This window comes from Aplysia californica, unplaced genomic scaffold (assembly GCF_000002075.1).
Source record: "Aplysia californica isolate F4 #8 unplaced genomic scaffold, AplCal3.0 scaffold00006, whole genome shotgun sequence".
NCBI lineage: Eukaryota > Metazoa > Mollusca > Gastropoda > Aplysiida > Aplysiidae > Aplysia > Aplysia californica.
The window spans coordinates 852,346-869,158 of record NW_004797276.1 but is presented as its reverse complement, the minus strand read 5'-3'; the positions used below and the strand labels follow the sequence as shown (position 1 = coordinate 869,158).

The window sequence follows — 16,813 nt, the reverse complement described above, 5'->3', positions numbered from 1 at the left end:
TCCTCTCTCTCTGTCTCTCTCTCTCTCTCTCTATCGACTTTCTCTTACTTTCTCTCTCTCTTGAGGGATGTTAAACTTTTATGAAAATAAAATCAAAACTGAAATGTTGGTCCTCCTCCTCCTGCAGCCAGTGCGGCTGTTGTGCCCAACATCACGGCAAGTGCCGGGCAAACGTCCACTGTCTCCATCAGCTGAACCCAGCCCGGGACCTTCCAAGAGTGCCAAGGTAAAGACTACCTGAAGGTTCAGCATAATGTTATTTGAGTCAGAGTATAGTGGCTTATAGTATTCAAATGACAATTGTTATAAATGCTATGTTTGATACCCAATAGACTTGTCTGCATAATTAAACTGTCGAGTATCAAGAAAACAAAAAATGCCGTATTATAAAATGTCTCTAAATGGAGATGAACTGGACGTTTGTATCTATTTTTGACAACTTTTATTGGCACTTTTTGAGGACATATTTCTTCTACCGCTATCCATCTTTGCTGTTTTTATTTTTGGTCGGCAGATACTAGGCTCCTGTATAATTACTGCATGTATGTATAAAGACATGATTTACTTTCTACATGTGTGTCTTTGCATTTTGCAGCAAGGCTCTAGTTCTAAGTATCATCATAATCAAATTTGTTTGAGAACTGGTTTTCTTCTTTATCTCTTTACCTTTTGCTGTTTTTTAATAGTTTTTTAGAAACTATGTAAATCCCCTCTATATTTTGATTGTATATTTGGATAGATGATGGGTACTGTGTGTCGGTCACTTCCATCTACTTTGCTCCGTGGTTCTATTATCCTTATCTGTTTCAAGTGAAAAGTGGTCACTATCATGCTCACTTGTCATATACCACTGCTCAGCCACAGCCACAACTGTTATGTCTGTCTTCTTGTTTCCACCTTTGCTCATGCCTCAGATCTGTCCTCAGCTGCATATCCTACCACCAAATCAAATGACGCTACATGATGTTGTAGGGAGCAGTGGAGATGGAGGAGGAACGAGTCCAGTCACTCCTTTTACTCACTACTGCAAAGAACAGAGGATGCTTAGTGAGTTTTTTTGTTGTTGTTGGTTGTTTTTGTATCACAAGTGAATTAGTGGCAGATAAAGTTCCTATTTTTATCTCTTTTACCATGCAATTTAAAATCTCGTTTCCACGTAATTCTGTCATGTTTGTGGAAATGTGACCAGACCTATTACATTTTTTAAACCGCTTGTTTCGTGTCAAACTGATCAATAAAGCATTACCCAGACATAGAATTCATTTATCTTTGACTTCCGGGTCAAACTAAAGGCTTGTTGGCTCGTACTTTTTTATATTCCGCCCGTACCATAATACAATAATAACTTGGCATCGGACAGTGGTACCGTCCAGCCATGGTTATGGACCTCGACTACAGGAAGCTGCCACCATCCAGACATGGTTAAAGAGTTATATCCAGACATTTTTGTACATTTTTTGTACCCTTTCTTTCTTTAATTTCTGTTTGGTTTTGTTTTTTCACAATTAAATGTAAAGTTATTTTTGTAATATGTTGAGGTTTTTTTCATACGTTAACTCCAGCTGATTTGAGTAAAAGAGTGGAGAGTTGTGGTAATATGCTATCAAAATACAACATTTTCTTTTCATGAAAAGCTATAAATACATCTGTGAGACAACTAGCGATTTGGAGATGGGCTTGGTTAGATTACTTTTCTGTGTTCATGTCATATTGTTTTGTTTCTTAGTTTTGAAAATTTGAAACCCTATGACAGAATCTAAGCATCTTATATTGCCACCAAAGTGAGCACAATTTGAGACCAAACGTCAATTTATCACATACACCAGAAATTTTAACTGAGGAATGTCCGTGGTGTCGCACACAAGTCGATAAAAAACAGCAAATTTGGCTATAATTCACCGAGGATTTCCGTGCTGCACGTGGTGGTTTGACCCTTTAGGAAACTTTGCAGTACACATTCTTATCCCATTAACATTTTCAGAGCAAAAAGTTTTGAAATATTCTTGGCTGTCTTTTTTTCTGATTTTTATAAAACCAGAGCTGTCTGTCAAAGTGGTCCTTAACTTATGTTGAAGTCTGCGTATATATATACATGGATTGTACGAGCATTGTGTAAGGTAGGAAAAGTCTCTTGTCACTTCCTCTTTACCTGCAGACACTCACACAACATGTATTCCCCTTTCTTTTGGTCTCAGTTTATCATTACTCGAATGTATGTTGTTTTATTTTGTTTGGTGGTGTTATTTTTGGCTTCATGCTACTAACTCCAACTTTTCATATATTAACCCCCCCCCAAATTATATCAATAGAAATGTGGTTCAATGTAGAAAGTACATTCAGAAATTCATGAGAAAATATTAATAACTAAAAAAGTTATGGGAGGTAGAGTGGGGTCACCCCTTAGCAGCCTTGGTTCATGGGATTTCCCCGGCACAGGGGCCTCTGCAGCATTGAAGGGGTTAAAGGAAGATTTGAGCGTTTTACTTCTTATGAAATAAAACAGAACAAAACATAAGGTCAAATAAAAATGGTTGGTTACCATTTATGGCCTTTGCTATCTCTCTGTGTTCAAGTTCTATGACTGCAATGATGTTTTCCCAGAGTTCGACCTTTTCTCAAGTCAAAGTGAAGAGGAAGTTACTCAGACACTGAAGGCAGCATGGATGAAGCTCAGCAATGACGACAGGGTGAAGTACAGGGATGATCACTGGCAAGACGTTCAAAGGTAAAAAATTGCCATAATTTGCCAGCTTTTTTTCTTTTAGGAAAGCTTGTGTTTTGCCACCACTGTTATTTCCATTGTTAGGAGAAATAGGCATCATAGCTATGAGAGTAGGTAGTGGTCTTAGTTGTAATGTGAATGAATTCATGACTTGATTTGTCATAAATAGTATTAAATACCAAATAAGAATTGGCGATTTGTTCATTGCCCATAAATTTTGTGTGATTTGTTTAATCCCTTCGTTGCTAGGGGACATGTGTTCCTGCTGTTAGCACTGATCTTAAGTTAAGCACGTAAGCCAGGACAACAATTTCATGTCTCAGCGTTAGTGGACTCGCTGTATAGATCCAGCCCATTTGTGACATATTTTGGACCCAGTGTGTTTCATAGCATTGTTTTCTTCAGTTCGTATATTCCCAATCTTACCCATAATTTTTTTAAAATTGTATGTCAAAAGGTGATAATTTTTTGCCTTTTTAAAGTCATTTTGGTATTTATGTTTTTCGAGAGCAAGTGTTCATCCGCAAGAGTAGATACATATTTATTGATCACTTGCAAGCCCAGCAGGAAACTCACTAGCAAATATGGTACTTTTAAGCACTTTTTTTATATTACTGAATGCGAATCCAAGCTGCATATCTGACTAAAACTCCGTACAGAAGACTTAAGAGCCAGATGATTAGCATGAAGGACATGTTATGTCTTTTAGACAACCAGGCAAATTTTGCCAACTTCTGTTACTTTCAGGGTACAGCGCAAAGCTAAAAATACATAATTCTGTGACATGCTGGTAACGTCATACGGCAGCAAAGGGGTTAAACTTGCTTGTGGTGGATCTAAAATTAAGACTAGAGGCTTGTCTTTTAAAAAAGATTTCAAGCTGTCTTGATAAAGGGAAGGAGTACGACAAATTATGGAATATTATAGAAATATGAGATTTGGTCTTTGGTGTCAAACATGCTTGCTCATTTCTTGTTGTATTTTCTCTCTTTGTGTAGGCGCAGGAAAGAAATGGAAGCGAAATCTAAACAGACCAGCAACTCAAAGAAAGCCCAAGTGAGAGGTTTATTTTCGATGTGCACAATGCAAAAGTAGTACTCTCTCAGGCATGCAATCCAGTCTGTAAAGTTAAATTATTTTCTTTGGTACTCATCCGTGTTCAATTGCTGTGAAGTCAGAGAAATTGCAGTATGTATTTGGTTTGAAAAGGATTTACAGGGTCCCCACCAGGTCGGGAAATCAGGAAAAAGTCAGGAATTTTGTAATGGGTCGGGAAGTCGGGAAAGGATAGGGCCTGTGTAATATTAGTAGTGTAGCTATCTAGACAGTATGGTTGATGAATCATGAAGAGGAAACATAATTGAACCGCTATGGCGGCAGGCGGAAGTGTATGTGTGACACCGAGGCTTGATCGGGAAGAATCAAAAACTACTTTCGCTTTCGTTACCGCCCAAAAATTTGTCGGCGATAGTCTGATAACGCGACATTTGTAACAGTAACATGCAGGTTGTGCATTACAAATGCTGTATTGCCATGAAAATAAATCAATAACTGTCCTGTGCTGTCACTTGTAATAAAAAAAGATAAGAAAGTTATACAAGCGTCCTGTCAGGCTCGCCATTGTGATCGGTCAGTGAACCTGCGCGTTCGCATCACATGATAAGGCATCATGTGAGTACTGGAGGCTGTTGGGGTCACCAACGTTCATTCAAAATCTGAGCGCTGTGAAGCATATGGCTCTGGAACAAGGAGGAGATTATTGATTTTTTGTTGTTGTAAGATGCACTGGGGGGGAAGGGGATTAGGTGGGGGGTGTGAAAGCAACACTAGAGGACAAAAACTGAACCTGGAAGCAAATTTTTAGTATTTAGAATTTTGATAACTACTATAAGTGTTCTCTGCAAAGCGCGCGTTGCTGCAGGCCTTGTGTGGAATTGCGATCCATCATTCCTTGTTAATGAACTTAAGTGCTCGCGTTTCATTGGTTGGGGTGACAGTAAATTATATTTTTATTTTAGCTTTCTGTTCAAGATTCGCAGATTTTCAGTGTCACTGCATCTTGCCCTCCCTCGGTTGTTACACCTCTCACATTGAATAGGTCTACTTGAGCCGTTCAAGTTATTACTCTACTTTTAGCTTGAGGAATAATTTTTGTCTTTTTCGAGTTTATTATGAATCATGATACCCAGACTGGTTCTTGAAGTCGATATTTTGGTTCTAGGCCTTTTCTCAGGTTCAAAACAAGATTCATTTTTAAAATATAGTTTATGTAGGCGAATATGATGAGGGGAAAATATAAATAAGTAAAAACAGACTGAAATACCTAAGTCGCACAAGATCCCAGTGCCACACTGACATGTTGTTGACTGGATATAATGTACCTACATGTGCGCGTGTGTGTGTGTGTGTGTATATATATATATTCACACATATATACATATATATATATATTATATATAGAGCTCGTGCTGTCCTTGTTATGTAGCTTACCCTGGAAAATTGAGAAGCTGGGTTGATAGTCACCCTGCTTTGCTTGAAGACTACTACAAAATGTACATTCATTTAAAGACATTTTGACTCTTTGTCATTGATAGATGGGCTTTTTGGGGATCATTCTTGACGCACAGCAGCCTTATTTTTCCCTTGAAATGGGGCCTTGAAAAAAATTTCAAGGATTTGGTGGGGACCCAGGATTTATTGAGTTTTATCGAGCTCTGATAGTTGATTATACATTCCCTGATATCTAAAGGTTAAAGTGAGTTTTTAGAAGTATTATTAACCCTTAAAGCCTTGCCCCCACCCTCACCCCCACCCTCAAAGCCTACCTGACAAGAGGCCCCTGAACTCCTGGGTATTGCTAGCTATATTAACACTATATATATATAATATATGTCAAGACTTGTATTCAATGCACAGAAAGTTAAAGGTAGTCAAGCTGAGAAATGCACTCTGGCCAACTGAGACATTAGCCAGTATTGTTCTGTTTCGTTTCTACGATAATTCTGATGAAAAATTTCATTGAATAATTGTCTCACTTTATTCACATTTTCATTAGGCTTAGTATTATTTATTATCTAAAATTAAAATAGGCATGACATGGTCCAATTCTGAGATATTTGAAAATAATTTGCCGCATGCAGGAGGTGAATGGTTTTTCCATTTTGCTATTTCTGATTTCCACAGGCCACAAGATGTATGTTTTAACATGAAGTTTTTCTTTGTGTTTTTGGGTCAAGAAAGAGTTAATCTTTTAAGGTGTTTGGGATTTTTCTGTACAGGTGAATGTGAGGGATGAAGTTGCTGACCTTGCATCCCAGAGTCAAGCCAAAAAAACGAAAAAGGTTTTGAAAAACAGACTTTATAATGCAGAAAAACTGATCAGTTTCTCACTGAAGCAAGTGAAAGACATCACAGAGTCCCATAATCAGGAAGGAGACAGGTATGTCAAATGCTGTATGGTGGTGTACTGCTCTTTTTGAAAGAATGACGATAGAAAGTTTAAAAAGTTAAGCCTTCCTATATGTTCTTTTTATTCTATTATCAAGTCACTCCTTTTTCTCAGTTCTGCAAATAACAACTGTTGTCAGGTGAGCTGAGGAAAAAAGAATATGCTGTAATTTTTTTCAAGTTTAGTTTAGTTTTAGTAAGGTTTTTACGGTGCTCGCAACTGCATAAGGTCATATGAGCGCCAAGGTATGGATGTCAACAGAGAAGTCTAAACAAGGAATCAGGCTTACTCTGCTCACCTCTGCACAAAGCCTGCTTCCACTATCAAAGCACAACGGAAATAACAGTTCACAAGAGAGTAACAAACATACCGAAGAAGTAGAGGAAAATGACAACAGTAAGGATGAGGAAAGAAAAAGCAGCAGTTCCCCATATGTCGTTCCGGCACAGTATGAGCATGACATTGATAAATCAGCCCATTTACAATTCTACTGTGCATAAGAACATGTTTTTATCCCTCCTGTGGGAATGGCCTAAAGACACTTCAGTCAGTAGCACTGCCCTGGTGGGGGGGGGGGCAATTTTTTCAAGGAAACAAAACCTACACATGGAGACAAATGATAAAAACCCATAGCCATTTGATTGAAAGTCCTCCTATGTTTTCATAGAACCTAGGCCCCCCCCCCCCCCCTTTAAGTTTGGGATATGATAATTGATTCAGAGTAAATGCAGGCATGACATGTCTTCTGATGGTTGTGAAATTCTGTCACAGTCCCAAAGATATCAGGTCAACACCTGCTGGGAGAATGGGAGAGAGTCTATCTCAGCCTGTCTTATCTTTTCTAATGGAATGCAAAACCCTCTAGTGCTGAGTAATGCAGTAATTTGAAAGGTTACCCCGAGGAGCATGAGAATGGAACATTAACCATGTTCCTTTAGTCAGGTTTTGTCTCTTTGACCATAGTTTGGTGTATTTTCTTTTTATTTAAAAAAGAGATTTTCAGACCTATCAGAAGAATGGATTTCCTTTATTATTATCCTCAGTAAAATGGGAGATTCTGGTATCAGTAAACTTTCTCCTCAGTACCATTACTCATTACATTTTCAAATGTTCCAGAACGTATGTAGATATAAAAACTTTCTGTAATTGAAATTGACACTCTCATAATAAATTTTCAACTTCGATTTTGTCTGATTTTGATCCAAAACTTTTTTCAATACTTTTTAAAATGATGAAATGTCACTTTTGCACACACTGAAGCACATTCTCAAGCATACACAGACTTGTGTACATACATATTGATAAAATTAAGTTTTATTCACTTGTCATGGTCTCTGACAGAAATGTTTACCAATGTGACCAGAACGTTTTGTTTTCTGTTTAGGGCCAATTTTCCTGATCCTCGGGTCATTGGTTCTCTTCAAACATGTGATGTCTGGGCAGTGGTTCTGTCCAGTCAGCTGAGTTTGGTTAATGCCCAGCGTCTGTCTGAGATGCTGCTTTACAAGAAACTGACCAATGAGCATAAGCTGCAGGCAACACCCTGCACTGTGCCAGTCTCTTTGGATGCCAGGTATTTAGAAGTTTAGACACTGTCTTAGCTTTAAAAATTCATGTACATAGGTCATAGTAAGTTAGCTTTAGTCTCTACTGATTGCCCAGAATTGTAGAAAATATTGTCTCACATATAGAACTGTGTTTTGTGTAGAACTTTAGTTAATAATTTAGGTGGAAGGTGTTGTGGCAACTTTCATTTATTGTTAATCTTATTTATGTTAAAGAACTGGAGAATAGCCCTGTGAATAAATTTATTCCGTTGAAACTTTTGATAAATTGCAGCAACTTATTGACGTAAATAGATTTTAGTTCTGTTGTCTCATGCAGATATGTTAACAAGTTCATATCTGTTGGCCTAAAGATTGAAAATACTTGTCAGATCATTACCACTCCCATTGTCTACTCTGTTCTGAGGTACCAGCATATTACCCAGCTCTTTGTCGACTTAACTCCCCTTTCATTTCATCATTATGCTTATTCTGTCCTTTAAACAGAAATGTCGGAGAGGATCTTTGGCCTACCCTAGAAGAATTGGCACAGAAAAACCATGCTGGTGAAAACATTTTCCATATAACTGATGAGAGAGTCACAGCCAATGGCTTTGATGTGAAATGTTGCACAGGTGAAAACTGCCAAAATTTTACCAAAAGCTTTTTATTTTGCTGCTTTGAAATGACCTGGACATTTCATTTACTTGTATGAGGTGTGAAACTGTATGCTTCTTCTGAGGACATGAATGAGTTAAATTAGCATCATTCTTTGTGATGCTACTGCTCACTCTTTATTTAAAATATCTTTGTAGAGTACATGAGCCATACTGCGGCCGGTATACATCCGCGGCCATAAGGTGTTTCTCCGAATTAAATGAGTCAAGTTAAATAACTCTTCAGTCAAGAGTTAGTAAAACTTTCAAACAGTGACTTCCCTTTGGTTTGACTTCTTTTTCTTGTTTCGTCAGCGGGAATCGGAGGGTCAAACATCATGCACTCTGGCGATATCAATTTTATATTATAAGTTAAGTTCACCCTTTGGTCTTTTTTTGTCAACTAGAGAAAAATACCTTACTGCCTGTAACATAAAACGCATCTAGATTAAACCTGCATTGTTTGTAATTCCCTAAATCGTTGCAAGATAGCATGTGGGTGGAACTACGGAGGTGGCCGCTGTAAGAAATACTGAATCTTATATTATTTATGTCCGCAACCGCGGTCTCTGTCTGTCTGTCTGGGCACTTCTGTACAATTGCAGTCCAGTTTGTTTACACGACGCCCATTGTGGGAGTGAATCTTGATCTAGATCAAGATATATCGAGATCTCTAGATTCTAGATAGCCAAGATAATGTATCTCTAGATGTAGATCTAGATTAGATATAATTTTAATTCAGTTAAGATCTAAATAAGAAACATGTAAAAATTACTACAGGGACACTTAGGCCTAGAATCTAATGTGATTTAGTGCAAACAGGACTGTAATTGTGCAGGAGTGCCTCTGTCTGTCTGTCTGTCTGTCTCTCTGTTAGTCTCTTTTTGTCCGTCTGTCTGTGTGTCTGTCTGTTCCCTCCCCCGCCTCTCTCTCTGTTTCTCTCTCTCGGACAGCAATAGATCCATATTCCTTTCACTGCATTAACAAAACAGGAACTCAAACACTTGCTGTTGGGATTCAGATGCACTTTATTTCACTCCAAAGCAAATGATAGTCTATTAATGAATAATTTCACTATAAAAAAAGAAGGGATGGCCACGCCTGCAAACACGAATGGCCACGGTCAGAAAGAACAGGCCGTGGTTGGTGTATACACTCGTTGCAGACAGAAGATGGGGCCACGCTAACATGTTATTTTGTGACACACTGTAAGTCTCATAATGGGGCACGAATGTACCTTAGCCACACTATTTTGTGCAAGTCCGCGCTTGAGCCTAATGCGTCTCGCCTCGGCCAGTCGGAAGCGTTGTATCGTCAATACTACCAACTTTATAGAGTGTTTTATTGTAAGTGGGAGCACCTAGTGTTGTTGTTGTTGTTGTTGTTATCGATCCAGCAACATCTGGGCTCTCGCCCTTCTGTCCAATGCCATGTAGTGATAAGTGCAGGTTTGCTGCAGTTGCTGTAATGTTCCGTAGAGTGTGTTGTCGAAGTTAGGTCTCGGAGGGAGAAGGGTAGCTCTGATGTCATTTAGGGCTGTACAGTGGAAAAGGTGATGTTCCACTGTCTCATATGCATAGTCACACAAAGGACACATTGGGGGAAGTTCTGGTTTTATTCTGTTCAAGTGAAAGTTGAGCTGTATATGTTCTGTTCGTAGGCGGAAGAACGTGGTAGAGCACCTAGTGTAAGTAGGCCTACTCCAAGTGCTCCATGTTTAGATAGACGTTTATAAGGTACGTAAGCCATCTCAGTGTTGTTTGCATTGTTCTCATTTTTTATGCGATCCTTGATGCATTTGTATTTTTGGGGGAGAAAGGGGGGGGGGGATGCAATAGAGTGTTTGCTGATGTTGTGTTAGAAAATTCAATGCTATTAGTCATGTTGAGTTGTTCCCAATGAATTCTGTCACTGTACTGGCCTTTGTAGTGTCATGGTTAGGCTCTTCGTCATGGCACTCAAAAGACGTGAGTTCAGCTCTCACATCGTTACGTCTATGAGGACCCTCACATTCATACATTTGCAATCCTTTATAAACCTGTGATTGGTGAATCCATTTATTTTTTCAACTCAACTCTCCTCTGGGAAGCATACAACCTTGGAGCTTGCCATGTTCTCATGATGGTCCTGTATTTTTTCTGTTTTTTTCTGATTGTAGATGGGTGAACTGGGGATTCCCTTGGCGTGGACTGTGATGTATAGTCAGAATTGTCAAAGACAGCCCCCCTTTTGTCAAGGAGAAAGTGGTTGTCCCAGACAGGTGGACATCTTGGGCAGTGTCATTATAACCAAGTTAAATATGCAAAGGGGGAAGTGAGAAGTGGTCACTTGTAAAGGTGATTGTCTTGGACAAGTGGCTGTTAAAACGGGTGTGACTGTATATTATGTATCATCGCCATTGTGATAAGATCAAACATTTTTTATTTTGCCTTTTTTCGCGAAACATATTCTTCAAAGCATGTTCCACATGATAGTAAAAAATTCATATTCAAATTTTTTTTAAAATTGACATTTTTAATACTACGAAAATTGGATAGCTCAAAACTTTCCTTTTAATAAATCAGTTTTTCCTTCTCCTAAAAAAATTTACCCAATGTCACTTATCGGATCTTATCATGACAGCACCGATATACTTGTGTGTGTGTATATAAATACATAAATGTATAATGCCATATTTAAATTAATATGTATGTACAATCTTAAATATAATATGTATTGTTAAGGTTGTATTATTTTCCAAAAAAATTATACTCATACTGTATGTTTCTTGCAGATGCCAATGGTAAATTAGAAGCAGAGCTTGCAGGTGTATGTGACCTCATTCCTACCTACAACATCAGCGATTTCTCAGAAGTTCTCAGGAACATTTCAAAGCAGCCCTCTGCTCCACTAGGCCAGATGAGGCCTCTGAAAGTTCAATACTACCTGCAGGTTAGTGGTTTTTGTGTTTGACATAATATACCTTTACTGAGAAGCATTCCTTGCAAAGAAAGAGGACGTATTGGCCTTTTCCAACCTCAGTACTACTTCCATTTTAAGGAATTGTTCAGGTATGTTGTTTTGTAGAGTCGGTTATTCTAAAGTAGGTGGAATATTGCCTTTACACATATGCTTAATTTTATTTTGCAACCACAAATTTAGTCAGTTTATTTGGTTCTAGCAATGGAAACTTTTAGATATAGAAGAGAAAAGAATTGTTGTTTCAGTTTGTGAATTGAACCCCTTTGCTCTCTGAGTTACAAGGTTGATTGAGCCCATTGTACGTTTTCAGTACCCATCATCATTTATTCACACATGGGGTTGTAGGGAAAAAGAGGGAGAGAGACAGTAACTAAGGTGTTCTTGGCACTGGCATCATTGTTAGCATGTGAGAGTGGCAGCCCAAGTTTTTAGATGAAGTGGAAAGGTCAGCCCATTCCAAATCTCTTTCCTACAGTATGCACCAAGAGAAGAAAAAGAGGAGGGAAGATGGAGCGGTCTGGAAAGGGATTTCTTTGACTCCACTGCACTTATCCATTGACTAGATTTCTCATTCATAATTGTTTCTTCTGCAGGGAGAAGCAGTACGAATGGTGCTACAGCTCAAAGCCAGCATGTCAGCCACAGACCTGGAGAATAGTCTCTGTGACCTGAATCCGTGTGCGGCAGATGTCCAGTGTATTCACCATAGACCTGTTTTTCACTCGCTGTTTGATTTGTCAACTTTGTAACAAAGTTGGAATATTCAGCATTCATGGAGCAAGGACTTCTTGGATGTGTGTCATCCATCCTGAAGTGCTGATCATCTAAAACTTTCAGTCTCCTGATATGGTCAGCCTATAATTCAACATGCTATTGATTTTTTAGGACTCTGGTTTTAGCCCATTGGTCCAATACCTTGAAGTGGTATTTGTAAAATCTCTTTGTTGTTATCCCATAGAGTTTATTGTCATTGTCTGATCCCAGGAGAGAACAGTAACTTGCAATCTTTCTGGAAAGCCTCTAGATCAAGCATTTGCTAGCTTGTCCAAGTCAAGGGTCGGATTAAGCAGTTCCAAATATCTCTTGGGCCAATGCTGGAGAAAATTGGTTGAAATATTCAAGCTCTCAAAAGTGAGACTAGTACTGACAGTACAATATGTTAGCTCACTCGAGAAAGTTTCGTGAAATGAAATAAAATATTAGATCTATTGCTTCCAGCTGGCCCAGAAACTAGTACTATTAATTTCCAGACAGAAATTAATTTTTATTTATTATAAACTCACCAAAAGCCATATTCAATATTGATTTAATTAGCGAGTCAAATCACGGGCTGGATCTGGCCTGCGGGCCAGTTTATACCCATGCCTGCTTTAGATGGTACCCCAAAACAAATGCTAGATGTGATTTAAGACAAAGAACCTGGAGGAAGCAGCTGTCCTCAGCTATTACTTTCCACTTTACTGCCTGTGACCCCCAGTGCTTAGATTTTTCAGATTTTACAGTCTCACCATCAGTTACTTCAGTATATTTACAGTTTACGGGCAGTGAATATTTCCTTTCCACTTAGTTACACAGACCCCCCCCCCCCCCCTCTTCTTTGTTCCGTCACCAAGAGCTATAAATGTCTAAACAGCTCCCAGTTTGAATTATATGCAAGGGCCCAAATCAGAATGCTCCCAGAATGTGTATATCTTCTCTCAATGATGTCATTCATGTGAAATGAGTAAATAATGTGTTTTTTTCCTTCTGGAATCAAGGCCTTGCTCCATGCTCTAAAAAAGTGAAGGCAGTACAATTTTTGTTGCAACTGGACAACCTATATTATATCAGCTCCCAGGGACCTGCTATGCAGTGTAACTATTTCTACCATTTTTCATGAAGCATCTCATTTACATCTCTATCTCTGTCAAATTATATTCTCACAGGTGGCCGACAGAGACTTTAGCATAATCTGATCCTTCCAATGCCTTTCACTGATGTCATTATCCTAATTGGTGCCTGTTAGATTGTTACCCCAAAACAAATGCTCGATGTGATTTCAGACACTGTACACTACAAGTCAAGTTTTCTCAAATAGTCCAAGAATGTCGCGTGAGCATCTTACAGGTCTTATTGTAGACATAACCAGTCCTACAAGAAGTCTTAGACAACGAGTCATTAGTAAATTATAGGTGCATCCAGCTTTTGTAGTTTCAGGTCTTCTTTTGAGACATATATAATTATATGTATGGATAATTGAATAAAATAATGAATTCATTGACGTTGTATGCATCATTCAAGATGACACATGTGCTCTCTTTTTTAAACAACTTTATTTTGGAGAAAATTTCTTTTTTCAATTCATTACAATTACAATGCTAATACAATTTACAAAAACAATAAAGATGACTGTGAACGTAATTTGCTTTCTTCTCTTTGCACAACACTGTTTTTCTGAAATGGAAAAGGCATGACAGTCGGGTTGAAAGATTGATTTGTTAGAAAATGGACAGTGAGAACACAATGGACTGCAAGCAAGATAATAACTGTTCAAACCTATGTCTAAGGAATGAAAACATGTTGAAATCAGTCAGTATGAAGCTAAGTCAATGATAATGAAACTGAGAATACGCCAAAGAGATAGTTTGGGGTCAGTGTTAACCAGGAGGCATCATCCTGTCAAATGAAGTTATATTTATTCTATTCCTCCACAAAGGAATGTTCTAACTTCAAAAATTTCAATATCAGTCTCAGGTATAAAAACTTGGGTTTTTTTAACATTATTTCAGAGACTTGAGTCCTCATTTTGACTGGTTTCTTTATGAACATTTCCAACTATTTGATGTTTATATTGAAATAGTACATTAAAGAACAGGAGGTGGGAAATACAGGTTCAGTTTAGAGGAAAAAATCTTAGTGCGGGTCTTAAAATCACAGCAGAAGGCAAAAACACGGTACACTGCCAACTGATTAGTTGAGACGTCCCAAAACGTTATATTATTGAACCAAATGTAGCACAAGCTGAAGTACATAGAGCCCATGTGACCAATGAGCCTTTTTACAAAGCAAAACAACATATCCTTGGTAAAGCACAATTTGATACAATCGCCTTCTTTATCACGTTGTTGGGCCAGGGACCGACATACCATGGTATCATACCATTAAAGAACTTCAAGACTTCAAAGTTACGAAATTACCCCAGTTTGTAGATTAAATTGTTAGTTTTACTCATAGTAATAAAGCGCACATTATCTAATGGCAATGGAACATAGTAAAAAAAAAATATGGTGAATTTCAACATCAAAATCTCACCATTTTCCCATTTTCTTCCCAATTGTGTCAGGGGATATAAAGAAAAAAAAGTATTCAAAAGTTATTTTATTTGAGAGTTTTTTTTAGCACACCATTGGTATTACAAAAAAGCACTCACAACCAACCCAACAATACAATTATCGCCTCAGATTTAGATCTAAGTTCTGTATCTGACTGCTTTATTTAGATAGGTCGAGGTACCTTTCATGACTCTATAATCAGTGACATCATTTGAAGCATTTAAGAGAAAGCGAATAAAAGAGCCAGTCTACCAGATAAAACAATAGGGGCGCTGACAACACCAAACCAAAATAAAATACAAATTTGTCGGGACTTTTTAAAAAGTAGTTGAATCTAGTAACACACAATATTATTGCCAGATATGACAGTGGTCAAGGAATAAATGAAGCCTAATAAATATTTTAAGGAATTTGAAAAGATTGCAACATGCTATGAAAAGATAAGGCAGAAACCCAAGTGTTTTTTTGAGTATGCAAAGAATTTTATTTGTCCTCAGATATGCACAGTTTTGTAAATATTCAGAGTGTGCTTTGGGACCAGGGGATAATTATGTAGAAAATTTATTTGAGTGAACAAATGGAATACAAGAATTTCCCGCTGTGTACGGTTTTAAGAAGATCCCACAACAAATTATGTCTATTACAACTCAAACAAGTGATCATAACATAATGTATAAACAATATTTCATGTAATAAGCAAAATGGCCAACCACACTGGCTTTCATCACTGATTGCATAATTTCATTTTTTTTTAAAAAAGCATTTTCATCTCAACATGCAGGAATGTACATAACATCAAAGGCTGATAAGAATTTGAGTATACAAGTTGTTGCAGATGCCTGTTTTGAGTACTTTTAAAAGAATAACCCTAACATTCCTTTAAATCTAAGCTCTCACTCCCCTCCCTTTGAGCACCACTGAGCACTGGGCTATATGCCCAGAAGAAGATTGCTGGGTTAATCAAAGCACTTCGACTCACTGTTGACCCCTTTATGTTTGGAAAGGGTAAGAGACACCTGACAGATAGAAATATATAAGACCTAGCAGCCGGACCAATCTATTACCTGATTACCTGAAGAATCACAGTAATATCTTTTCAGACATACCTATCCAATTTACTTTCTCTGATTCATATGCATATATCTAATGGTGTGTGCAAATGTTAAAATCCTTGTGTGACCAAAGAAGTCCTTGACTCCTGACACTTCTATCTACTTGTGCTTTAAAACTACTGTAACATACTTGTGGTAAGCTGTAACTGCCCACTAGGCCCTATATTCTGAAAAATGAGAAAAAGGCAATTTCAAGAAATTTGGACTGCAAAAATACTACACAATGGTATTATCATTTCAATACAAGTTTGGGGTCACAACATTGTGAGCGTACCAAAAAAATAATGTGAAACAGAATTAAATGTCGACCTTTCTGCAGTTTGGAGATACTGAATATACAAAAGGCAGCATTACAGAAGAAATGCAACAAATCACAAGTGGGTTATTTTTTCCCTTTTGTTCCACTGATTTCATGTAGGCCTGTTGAGAAGATTAGCCAAGATATCAAAAGAGAAAAGAAAATTGTCTTTTCTGGTTATAAAACCCTTGAGGAAATTGTTGTACAGTGAGTGTCGCATTCAACGAGGTTGCTGGGACCGGCTTGTTGTCCTCGTTGGATCTGACCTCTTGTTGAACGTGACTAAGGCTAAAGAAAAGAAAGGAGACAAGTTATTATATTACACGATGTACCAATACCAGTAATTAAAACAGTTGTTCCCCCTGATGACGAAAATCTCAAACAGCATAAGTGTGCGCGCGTTTTTTGAGCTGTGTTCTGACCGTCATTTCTGCATTTTTCAATATTTTTTTTCCGGAACACTTCTCGTGTGGAAACATACCCTCTCACATCTAGGCCTAGATCTACATAAAGTAAAGGTAGGAGCTTAGATTTTCTGATCAGGGGAAGAAAAGAAAATTGAAAAAAATGAAGGATTCCATCCTAGACCTAGATCTACCCATCCAGAGTTCATCCAGTTTCCCCAGCCCGCATTGTGTTCCCACCCACCCCCTCCCATCCCTACCATAGGCTAATCCTCGCCCATCCTCTTGGCTTTGGGGGCCATATTTAGGAGGCACACTAGATCTAGCAATACAATTTGTTAGGAATTGAGGATGGGC

The 16,813-nt window shown here is 38.0% G+C and overlaps 1 protein-coding gene across 1 annotated transcript in view; it reads left to right on the top strand.

The window, feature by feature from the left end:
- Window positions 1–13,731, top strand: part of LOC101850378 (PMS1 protein homolog 1) — a 27,986-nt gene extending 14,255 nt beyond the window's left edge. The window contains exons 9-17 of the mRNA XM_005089414.3: window positions 128–226; window positions 927–1,047; window positions 2,602–2,725; window positions 3,721–3,778; window positions 6,001–6,161; window positions 7,555–7,743; window positions 8,222–8,349; window positions 11,144–11,301; window positions 11,925–13,731. Coding sequence (XP_005089471.1) covers window positions 128–226; window positions 927–1,047; window positions 2,602–2,725; window positions 3,721–3,778; window positions 6,001–6,161; window positions 7,555–7,743; window positions 8,222–8,349; window positions 11,144–11,301; window positions 11,925–12,080 — 1,194 coding nt within the window. The 3' untranslated portion in view covers window positions 12,081–13,731. The remainder of the gene's footprint in view (window positions 1–127; window positions 227–926; window positions 1,048–2,601; window positions 2,726–3,720; window positions 3,779–6,000; window positions 6,162–7,554; window positions 7,744–8,221; window positions 8,350–11,143; window positions 11,302–11,924) is intronic.
- The last annotated feature ends 3,082 nt before the right edge of the window (window positions 13,732–16,813 follow it).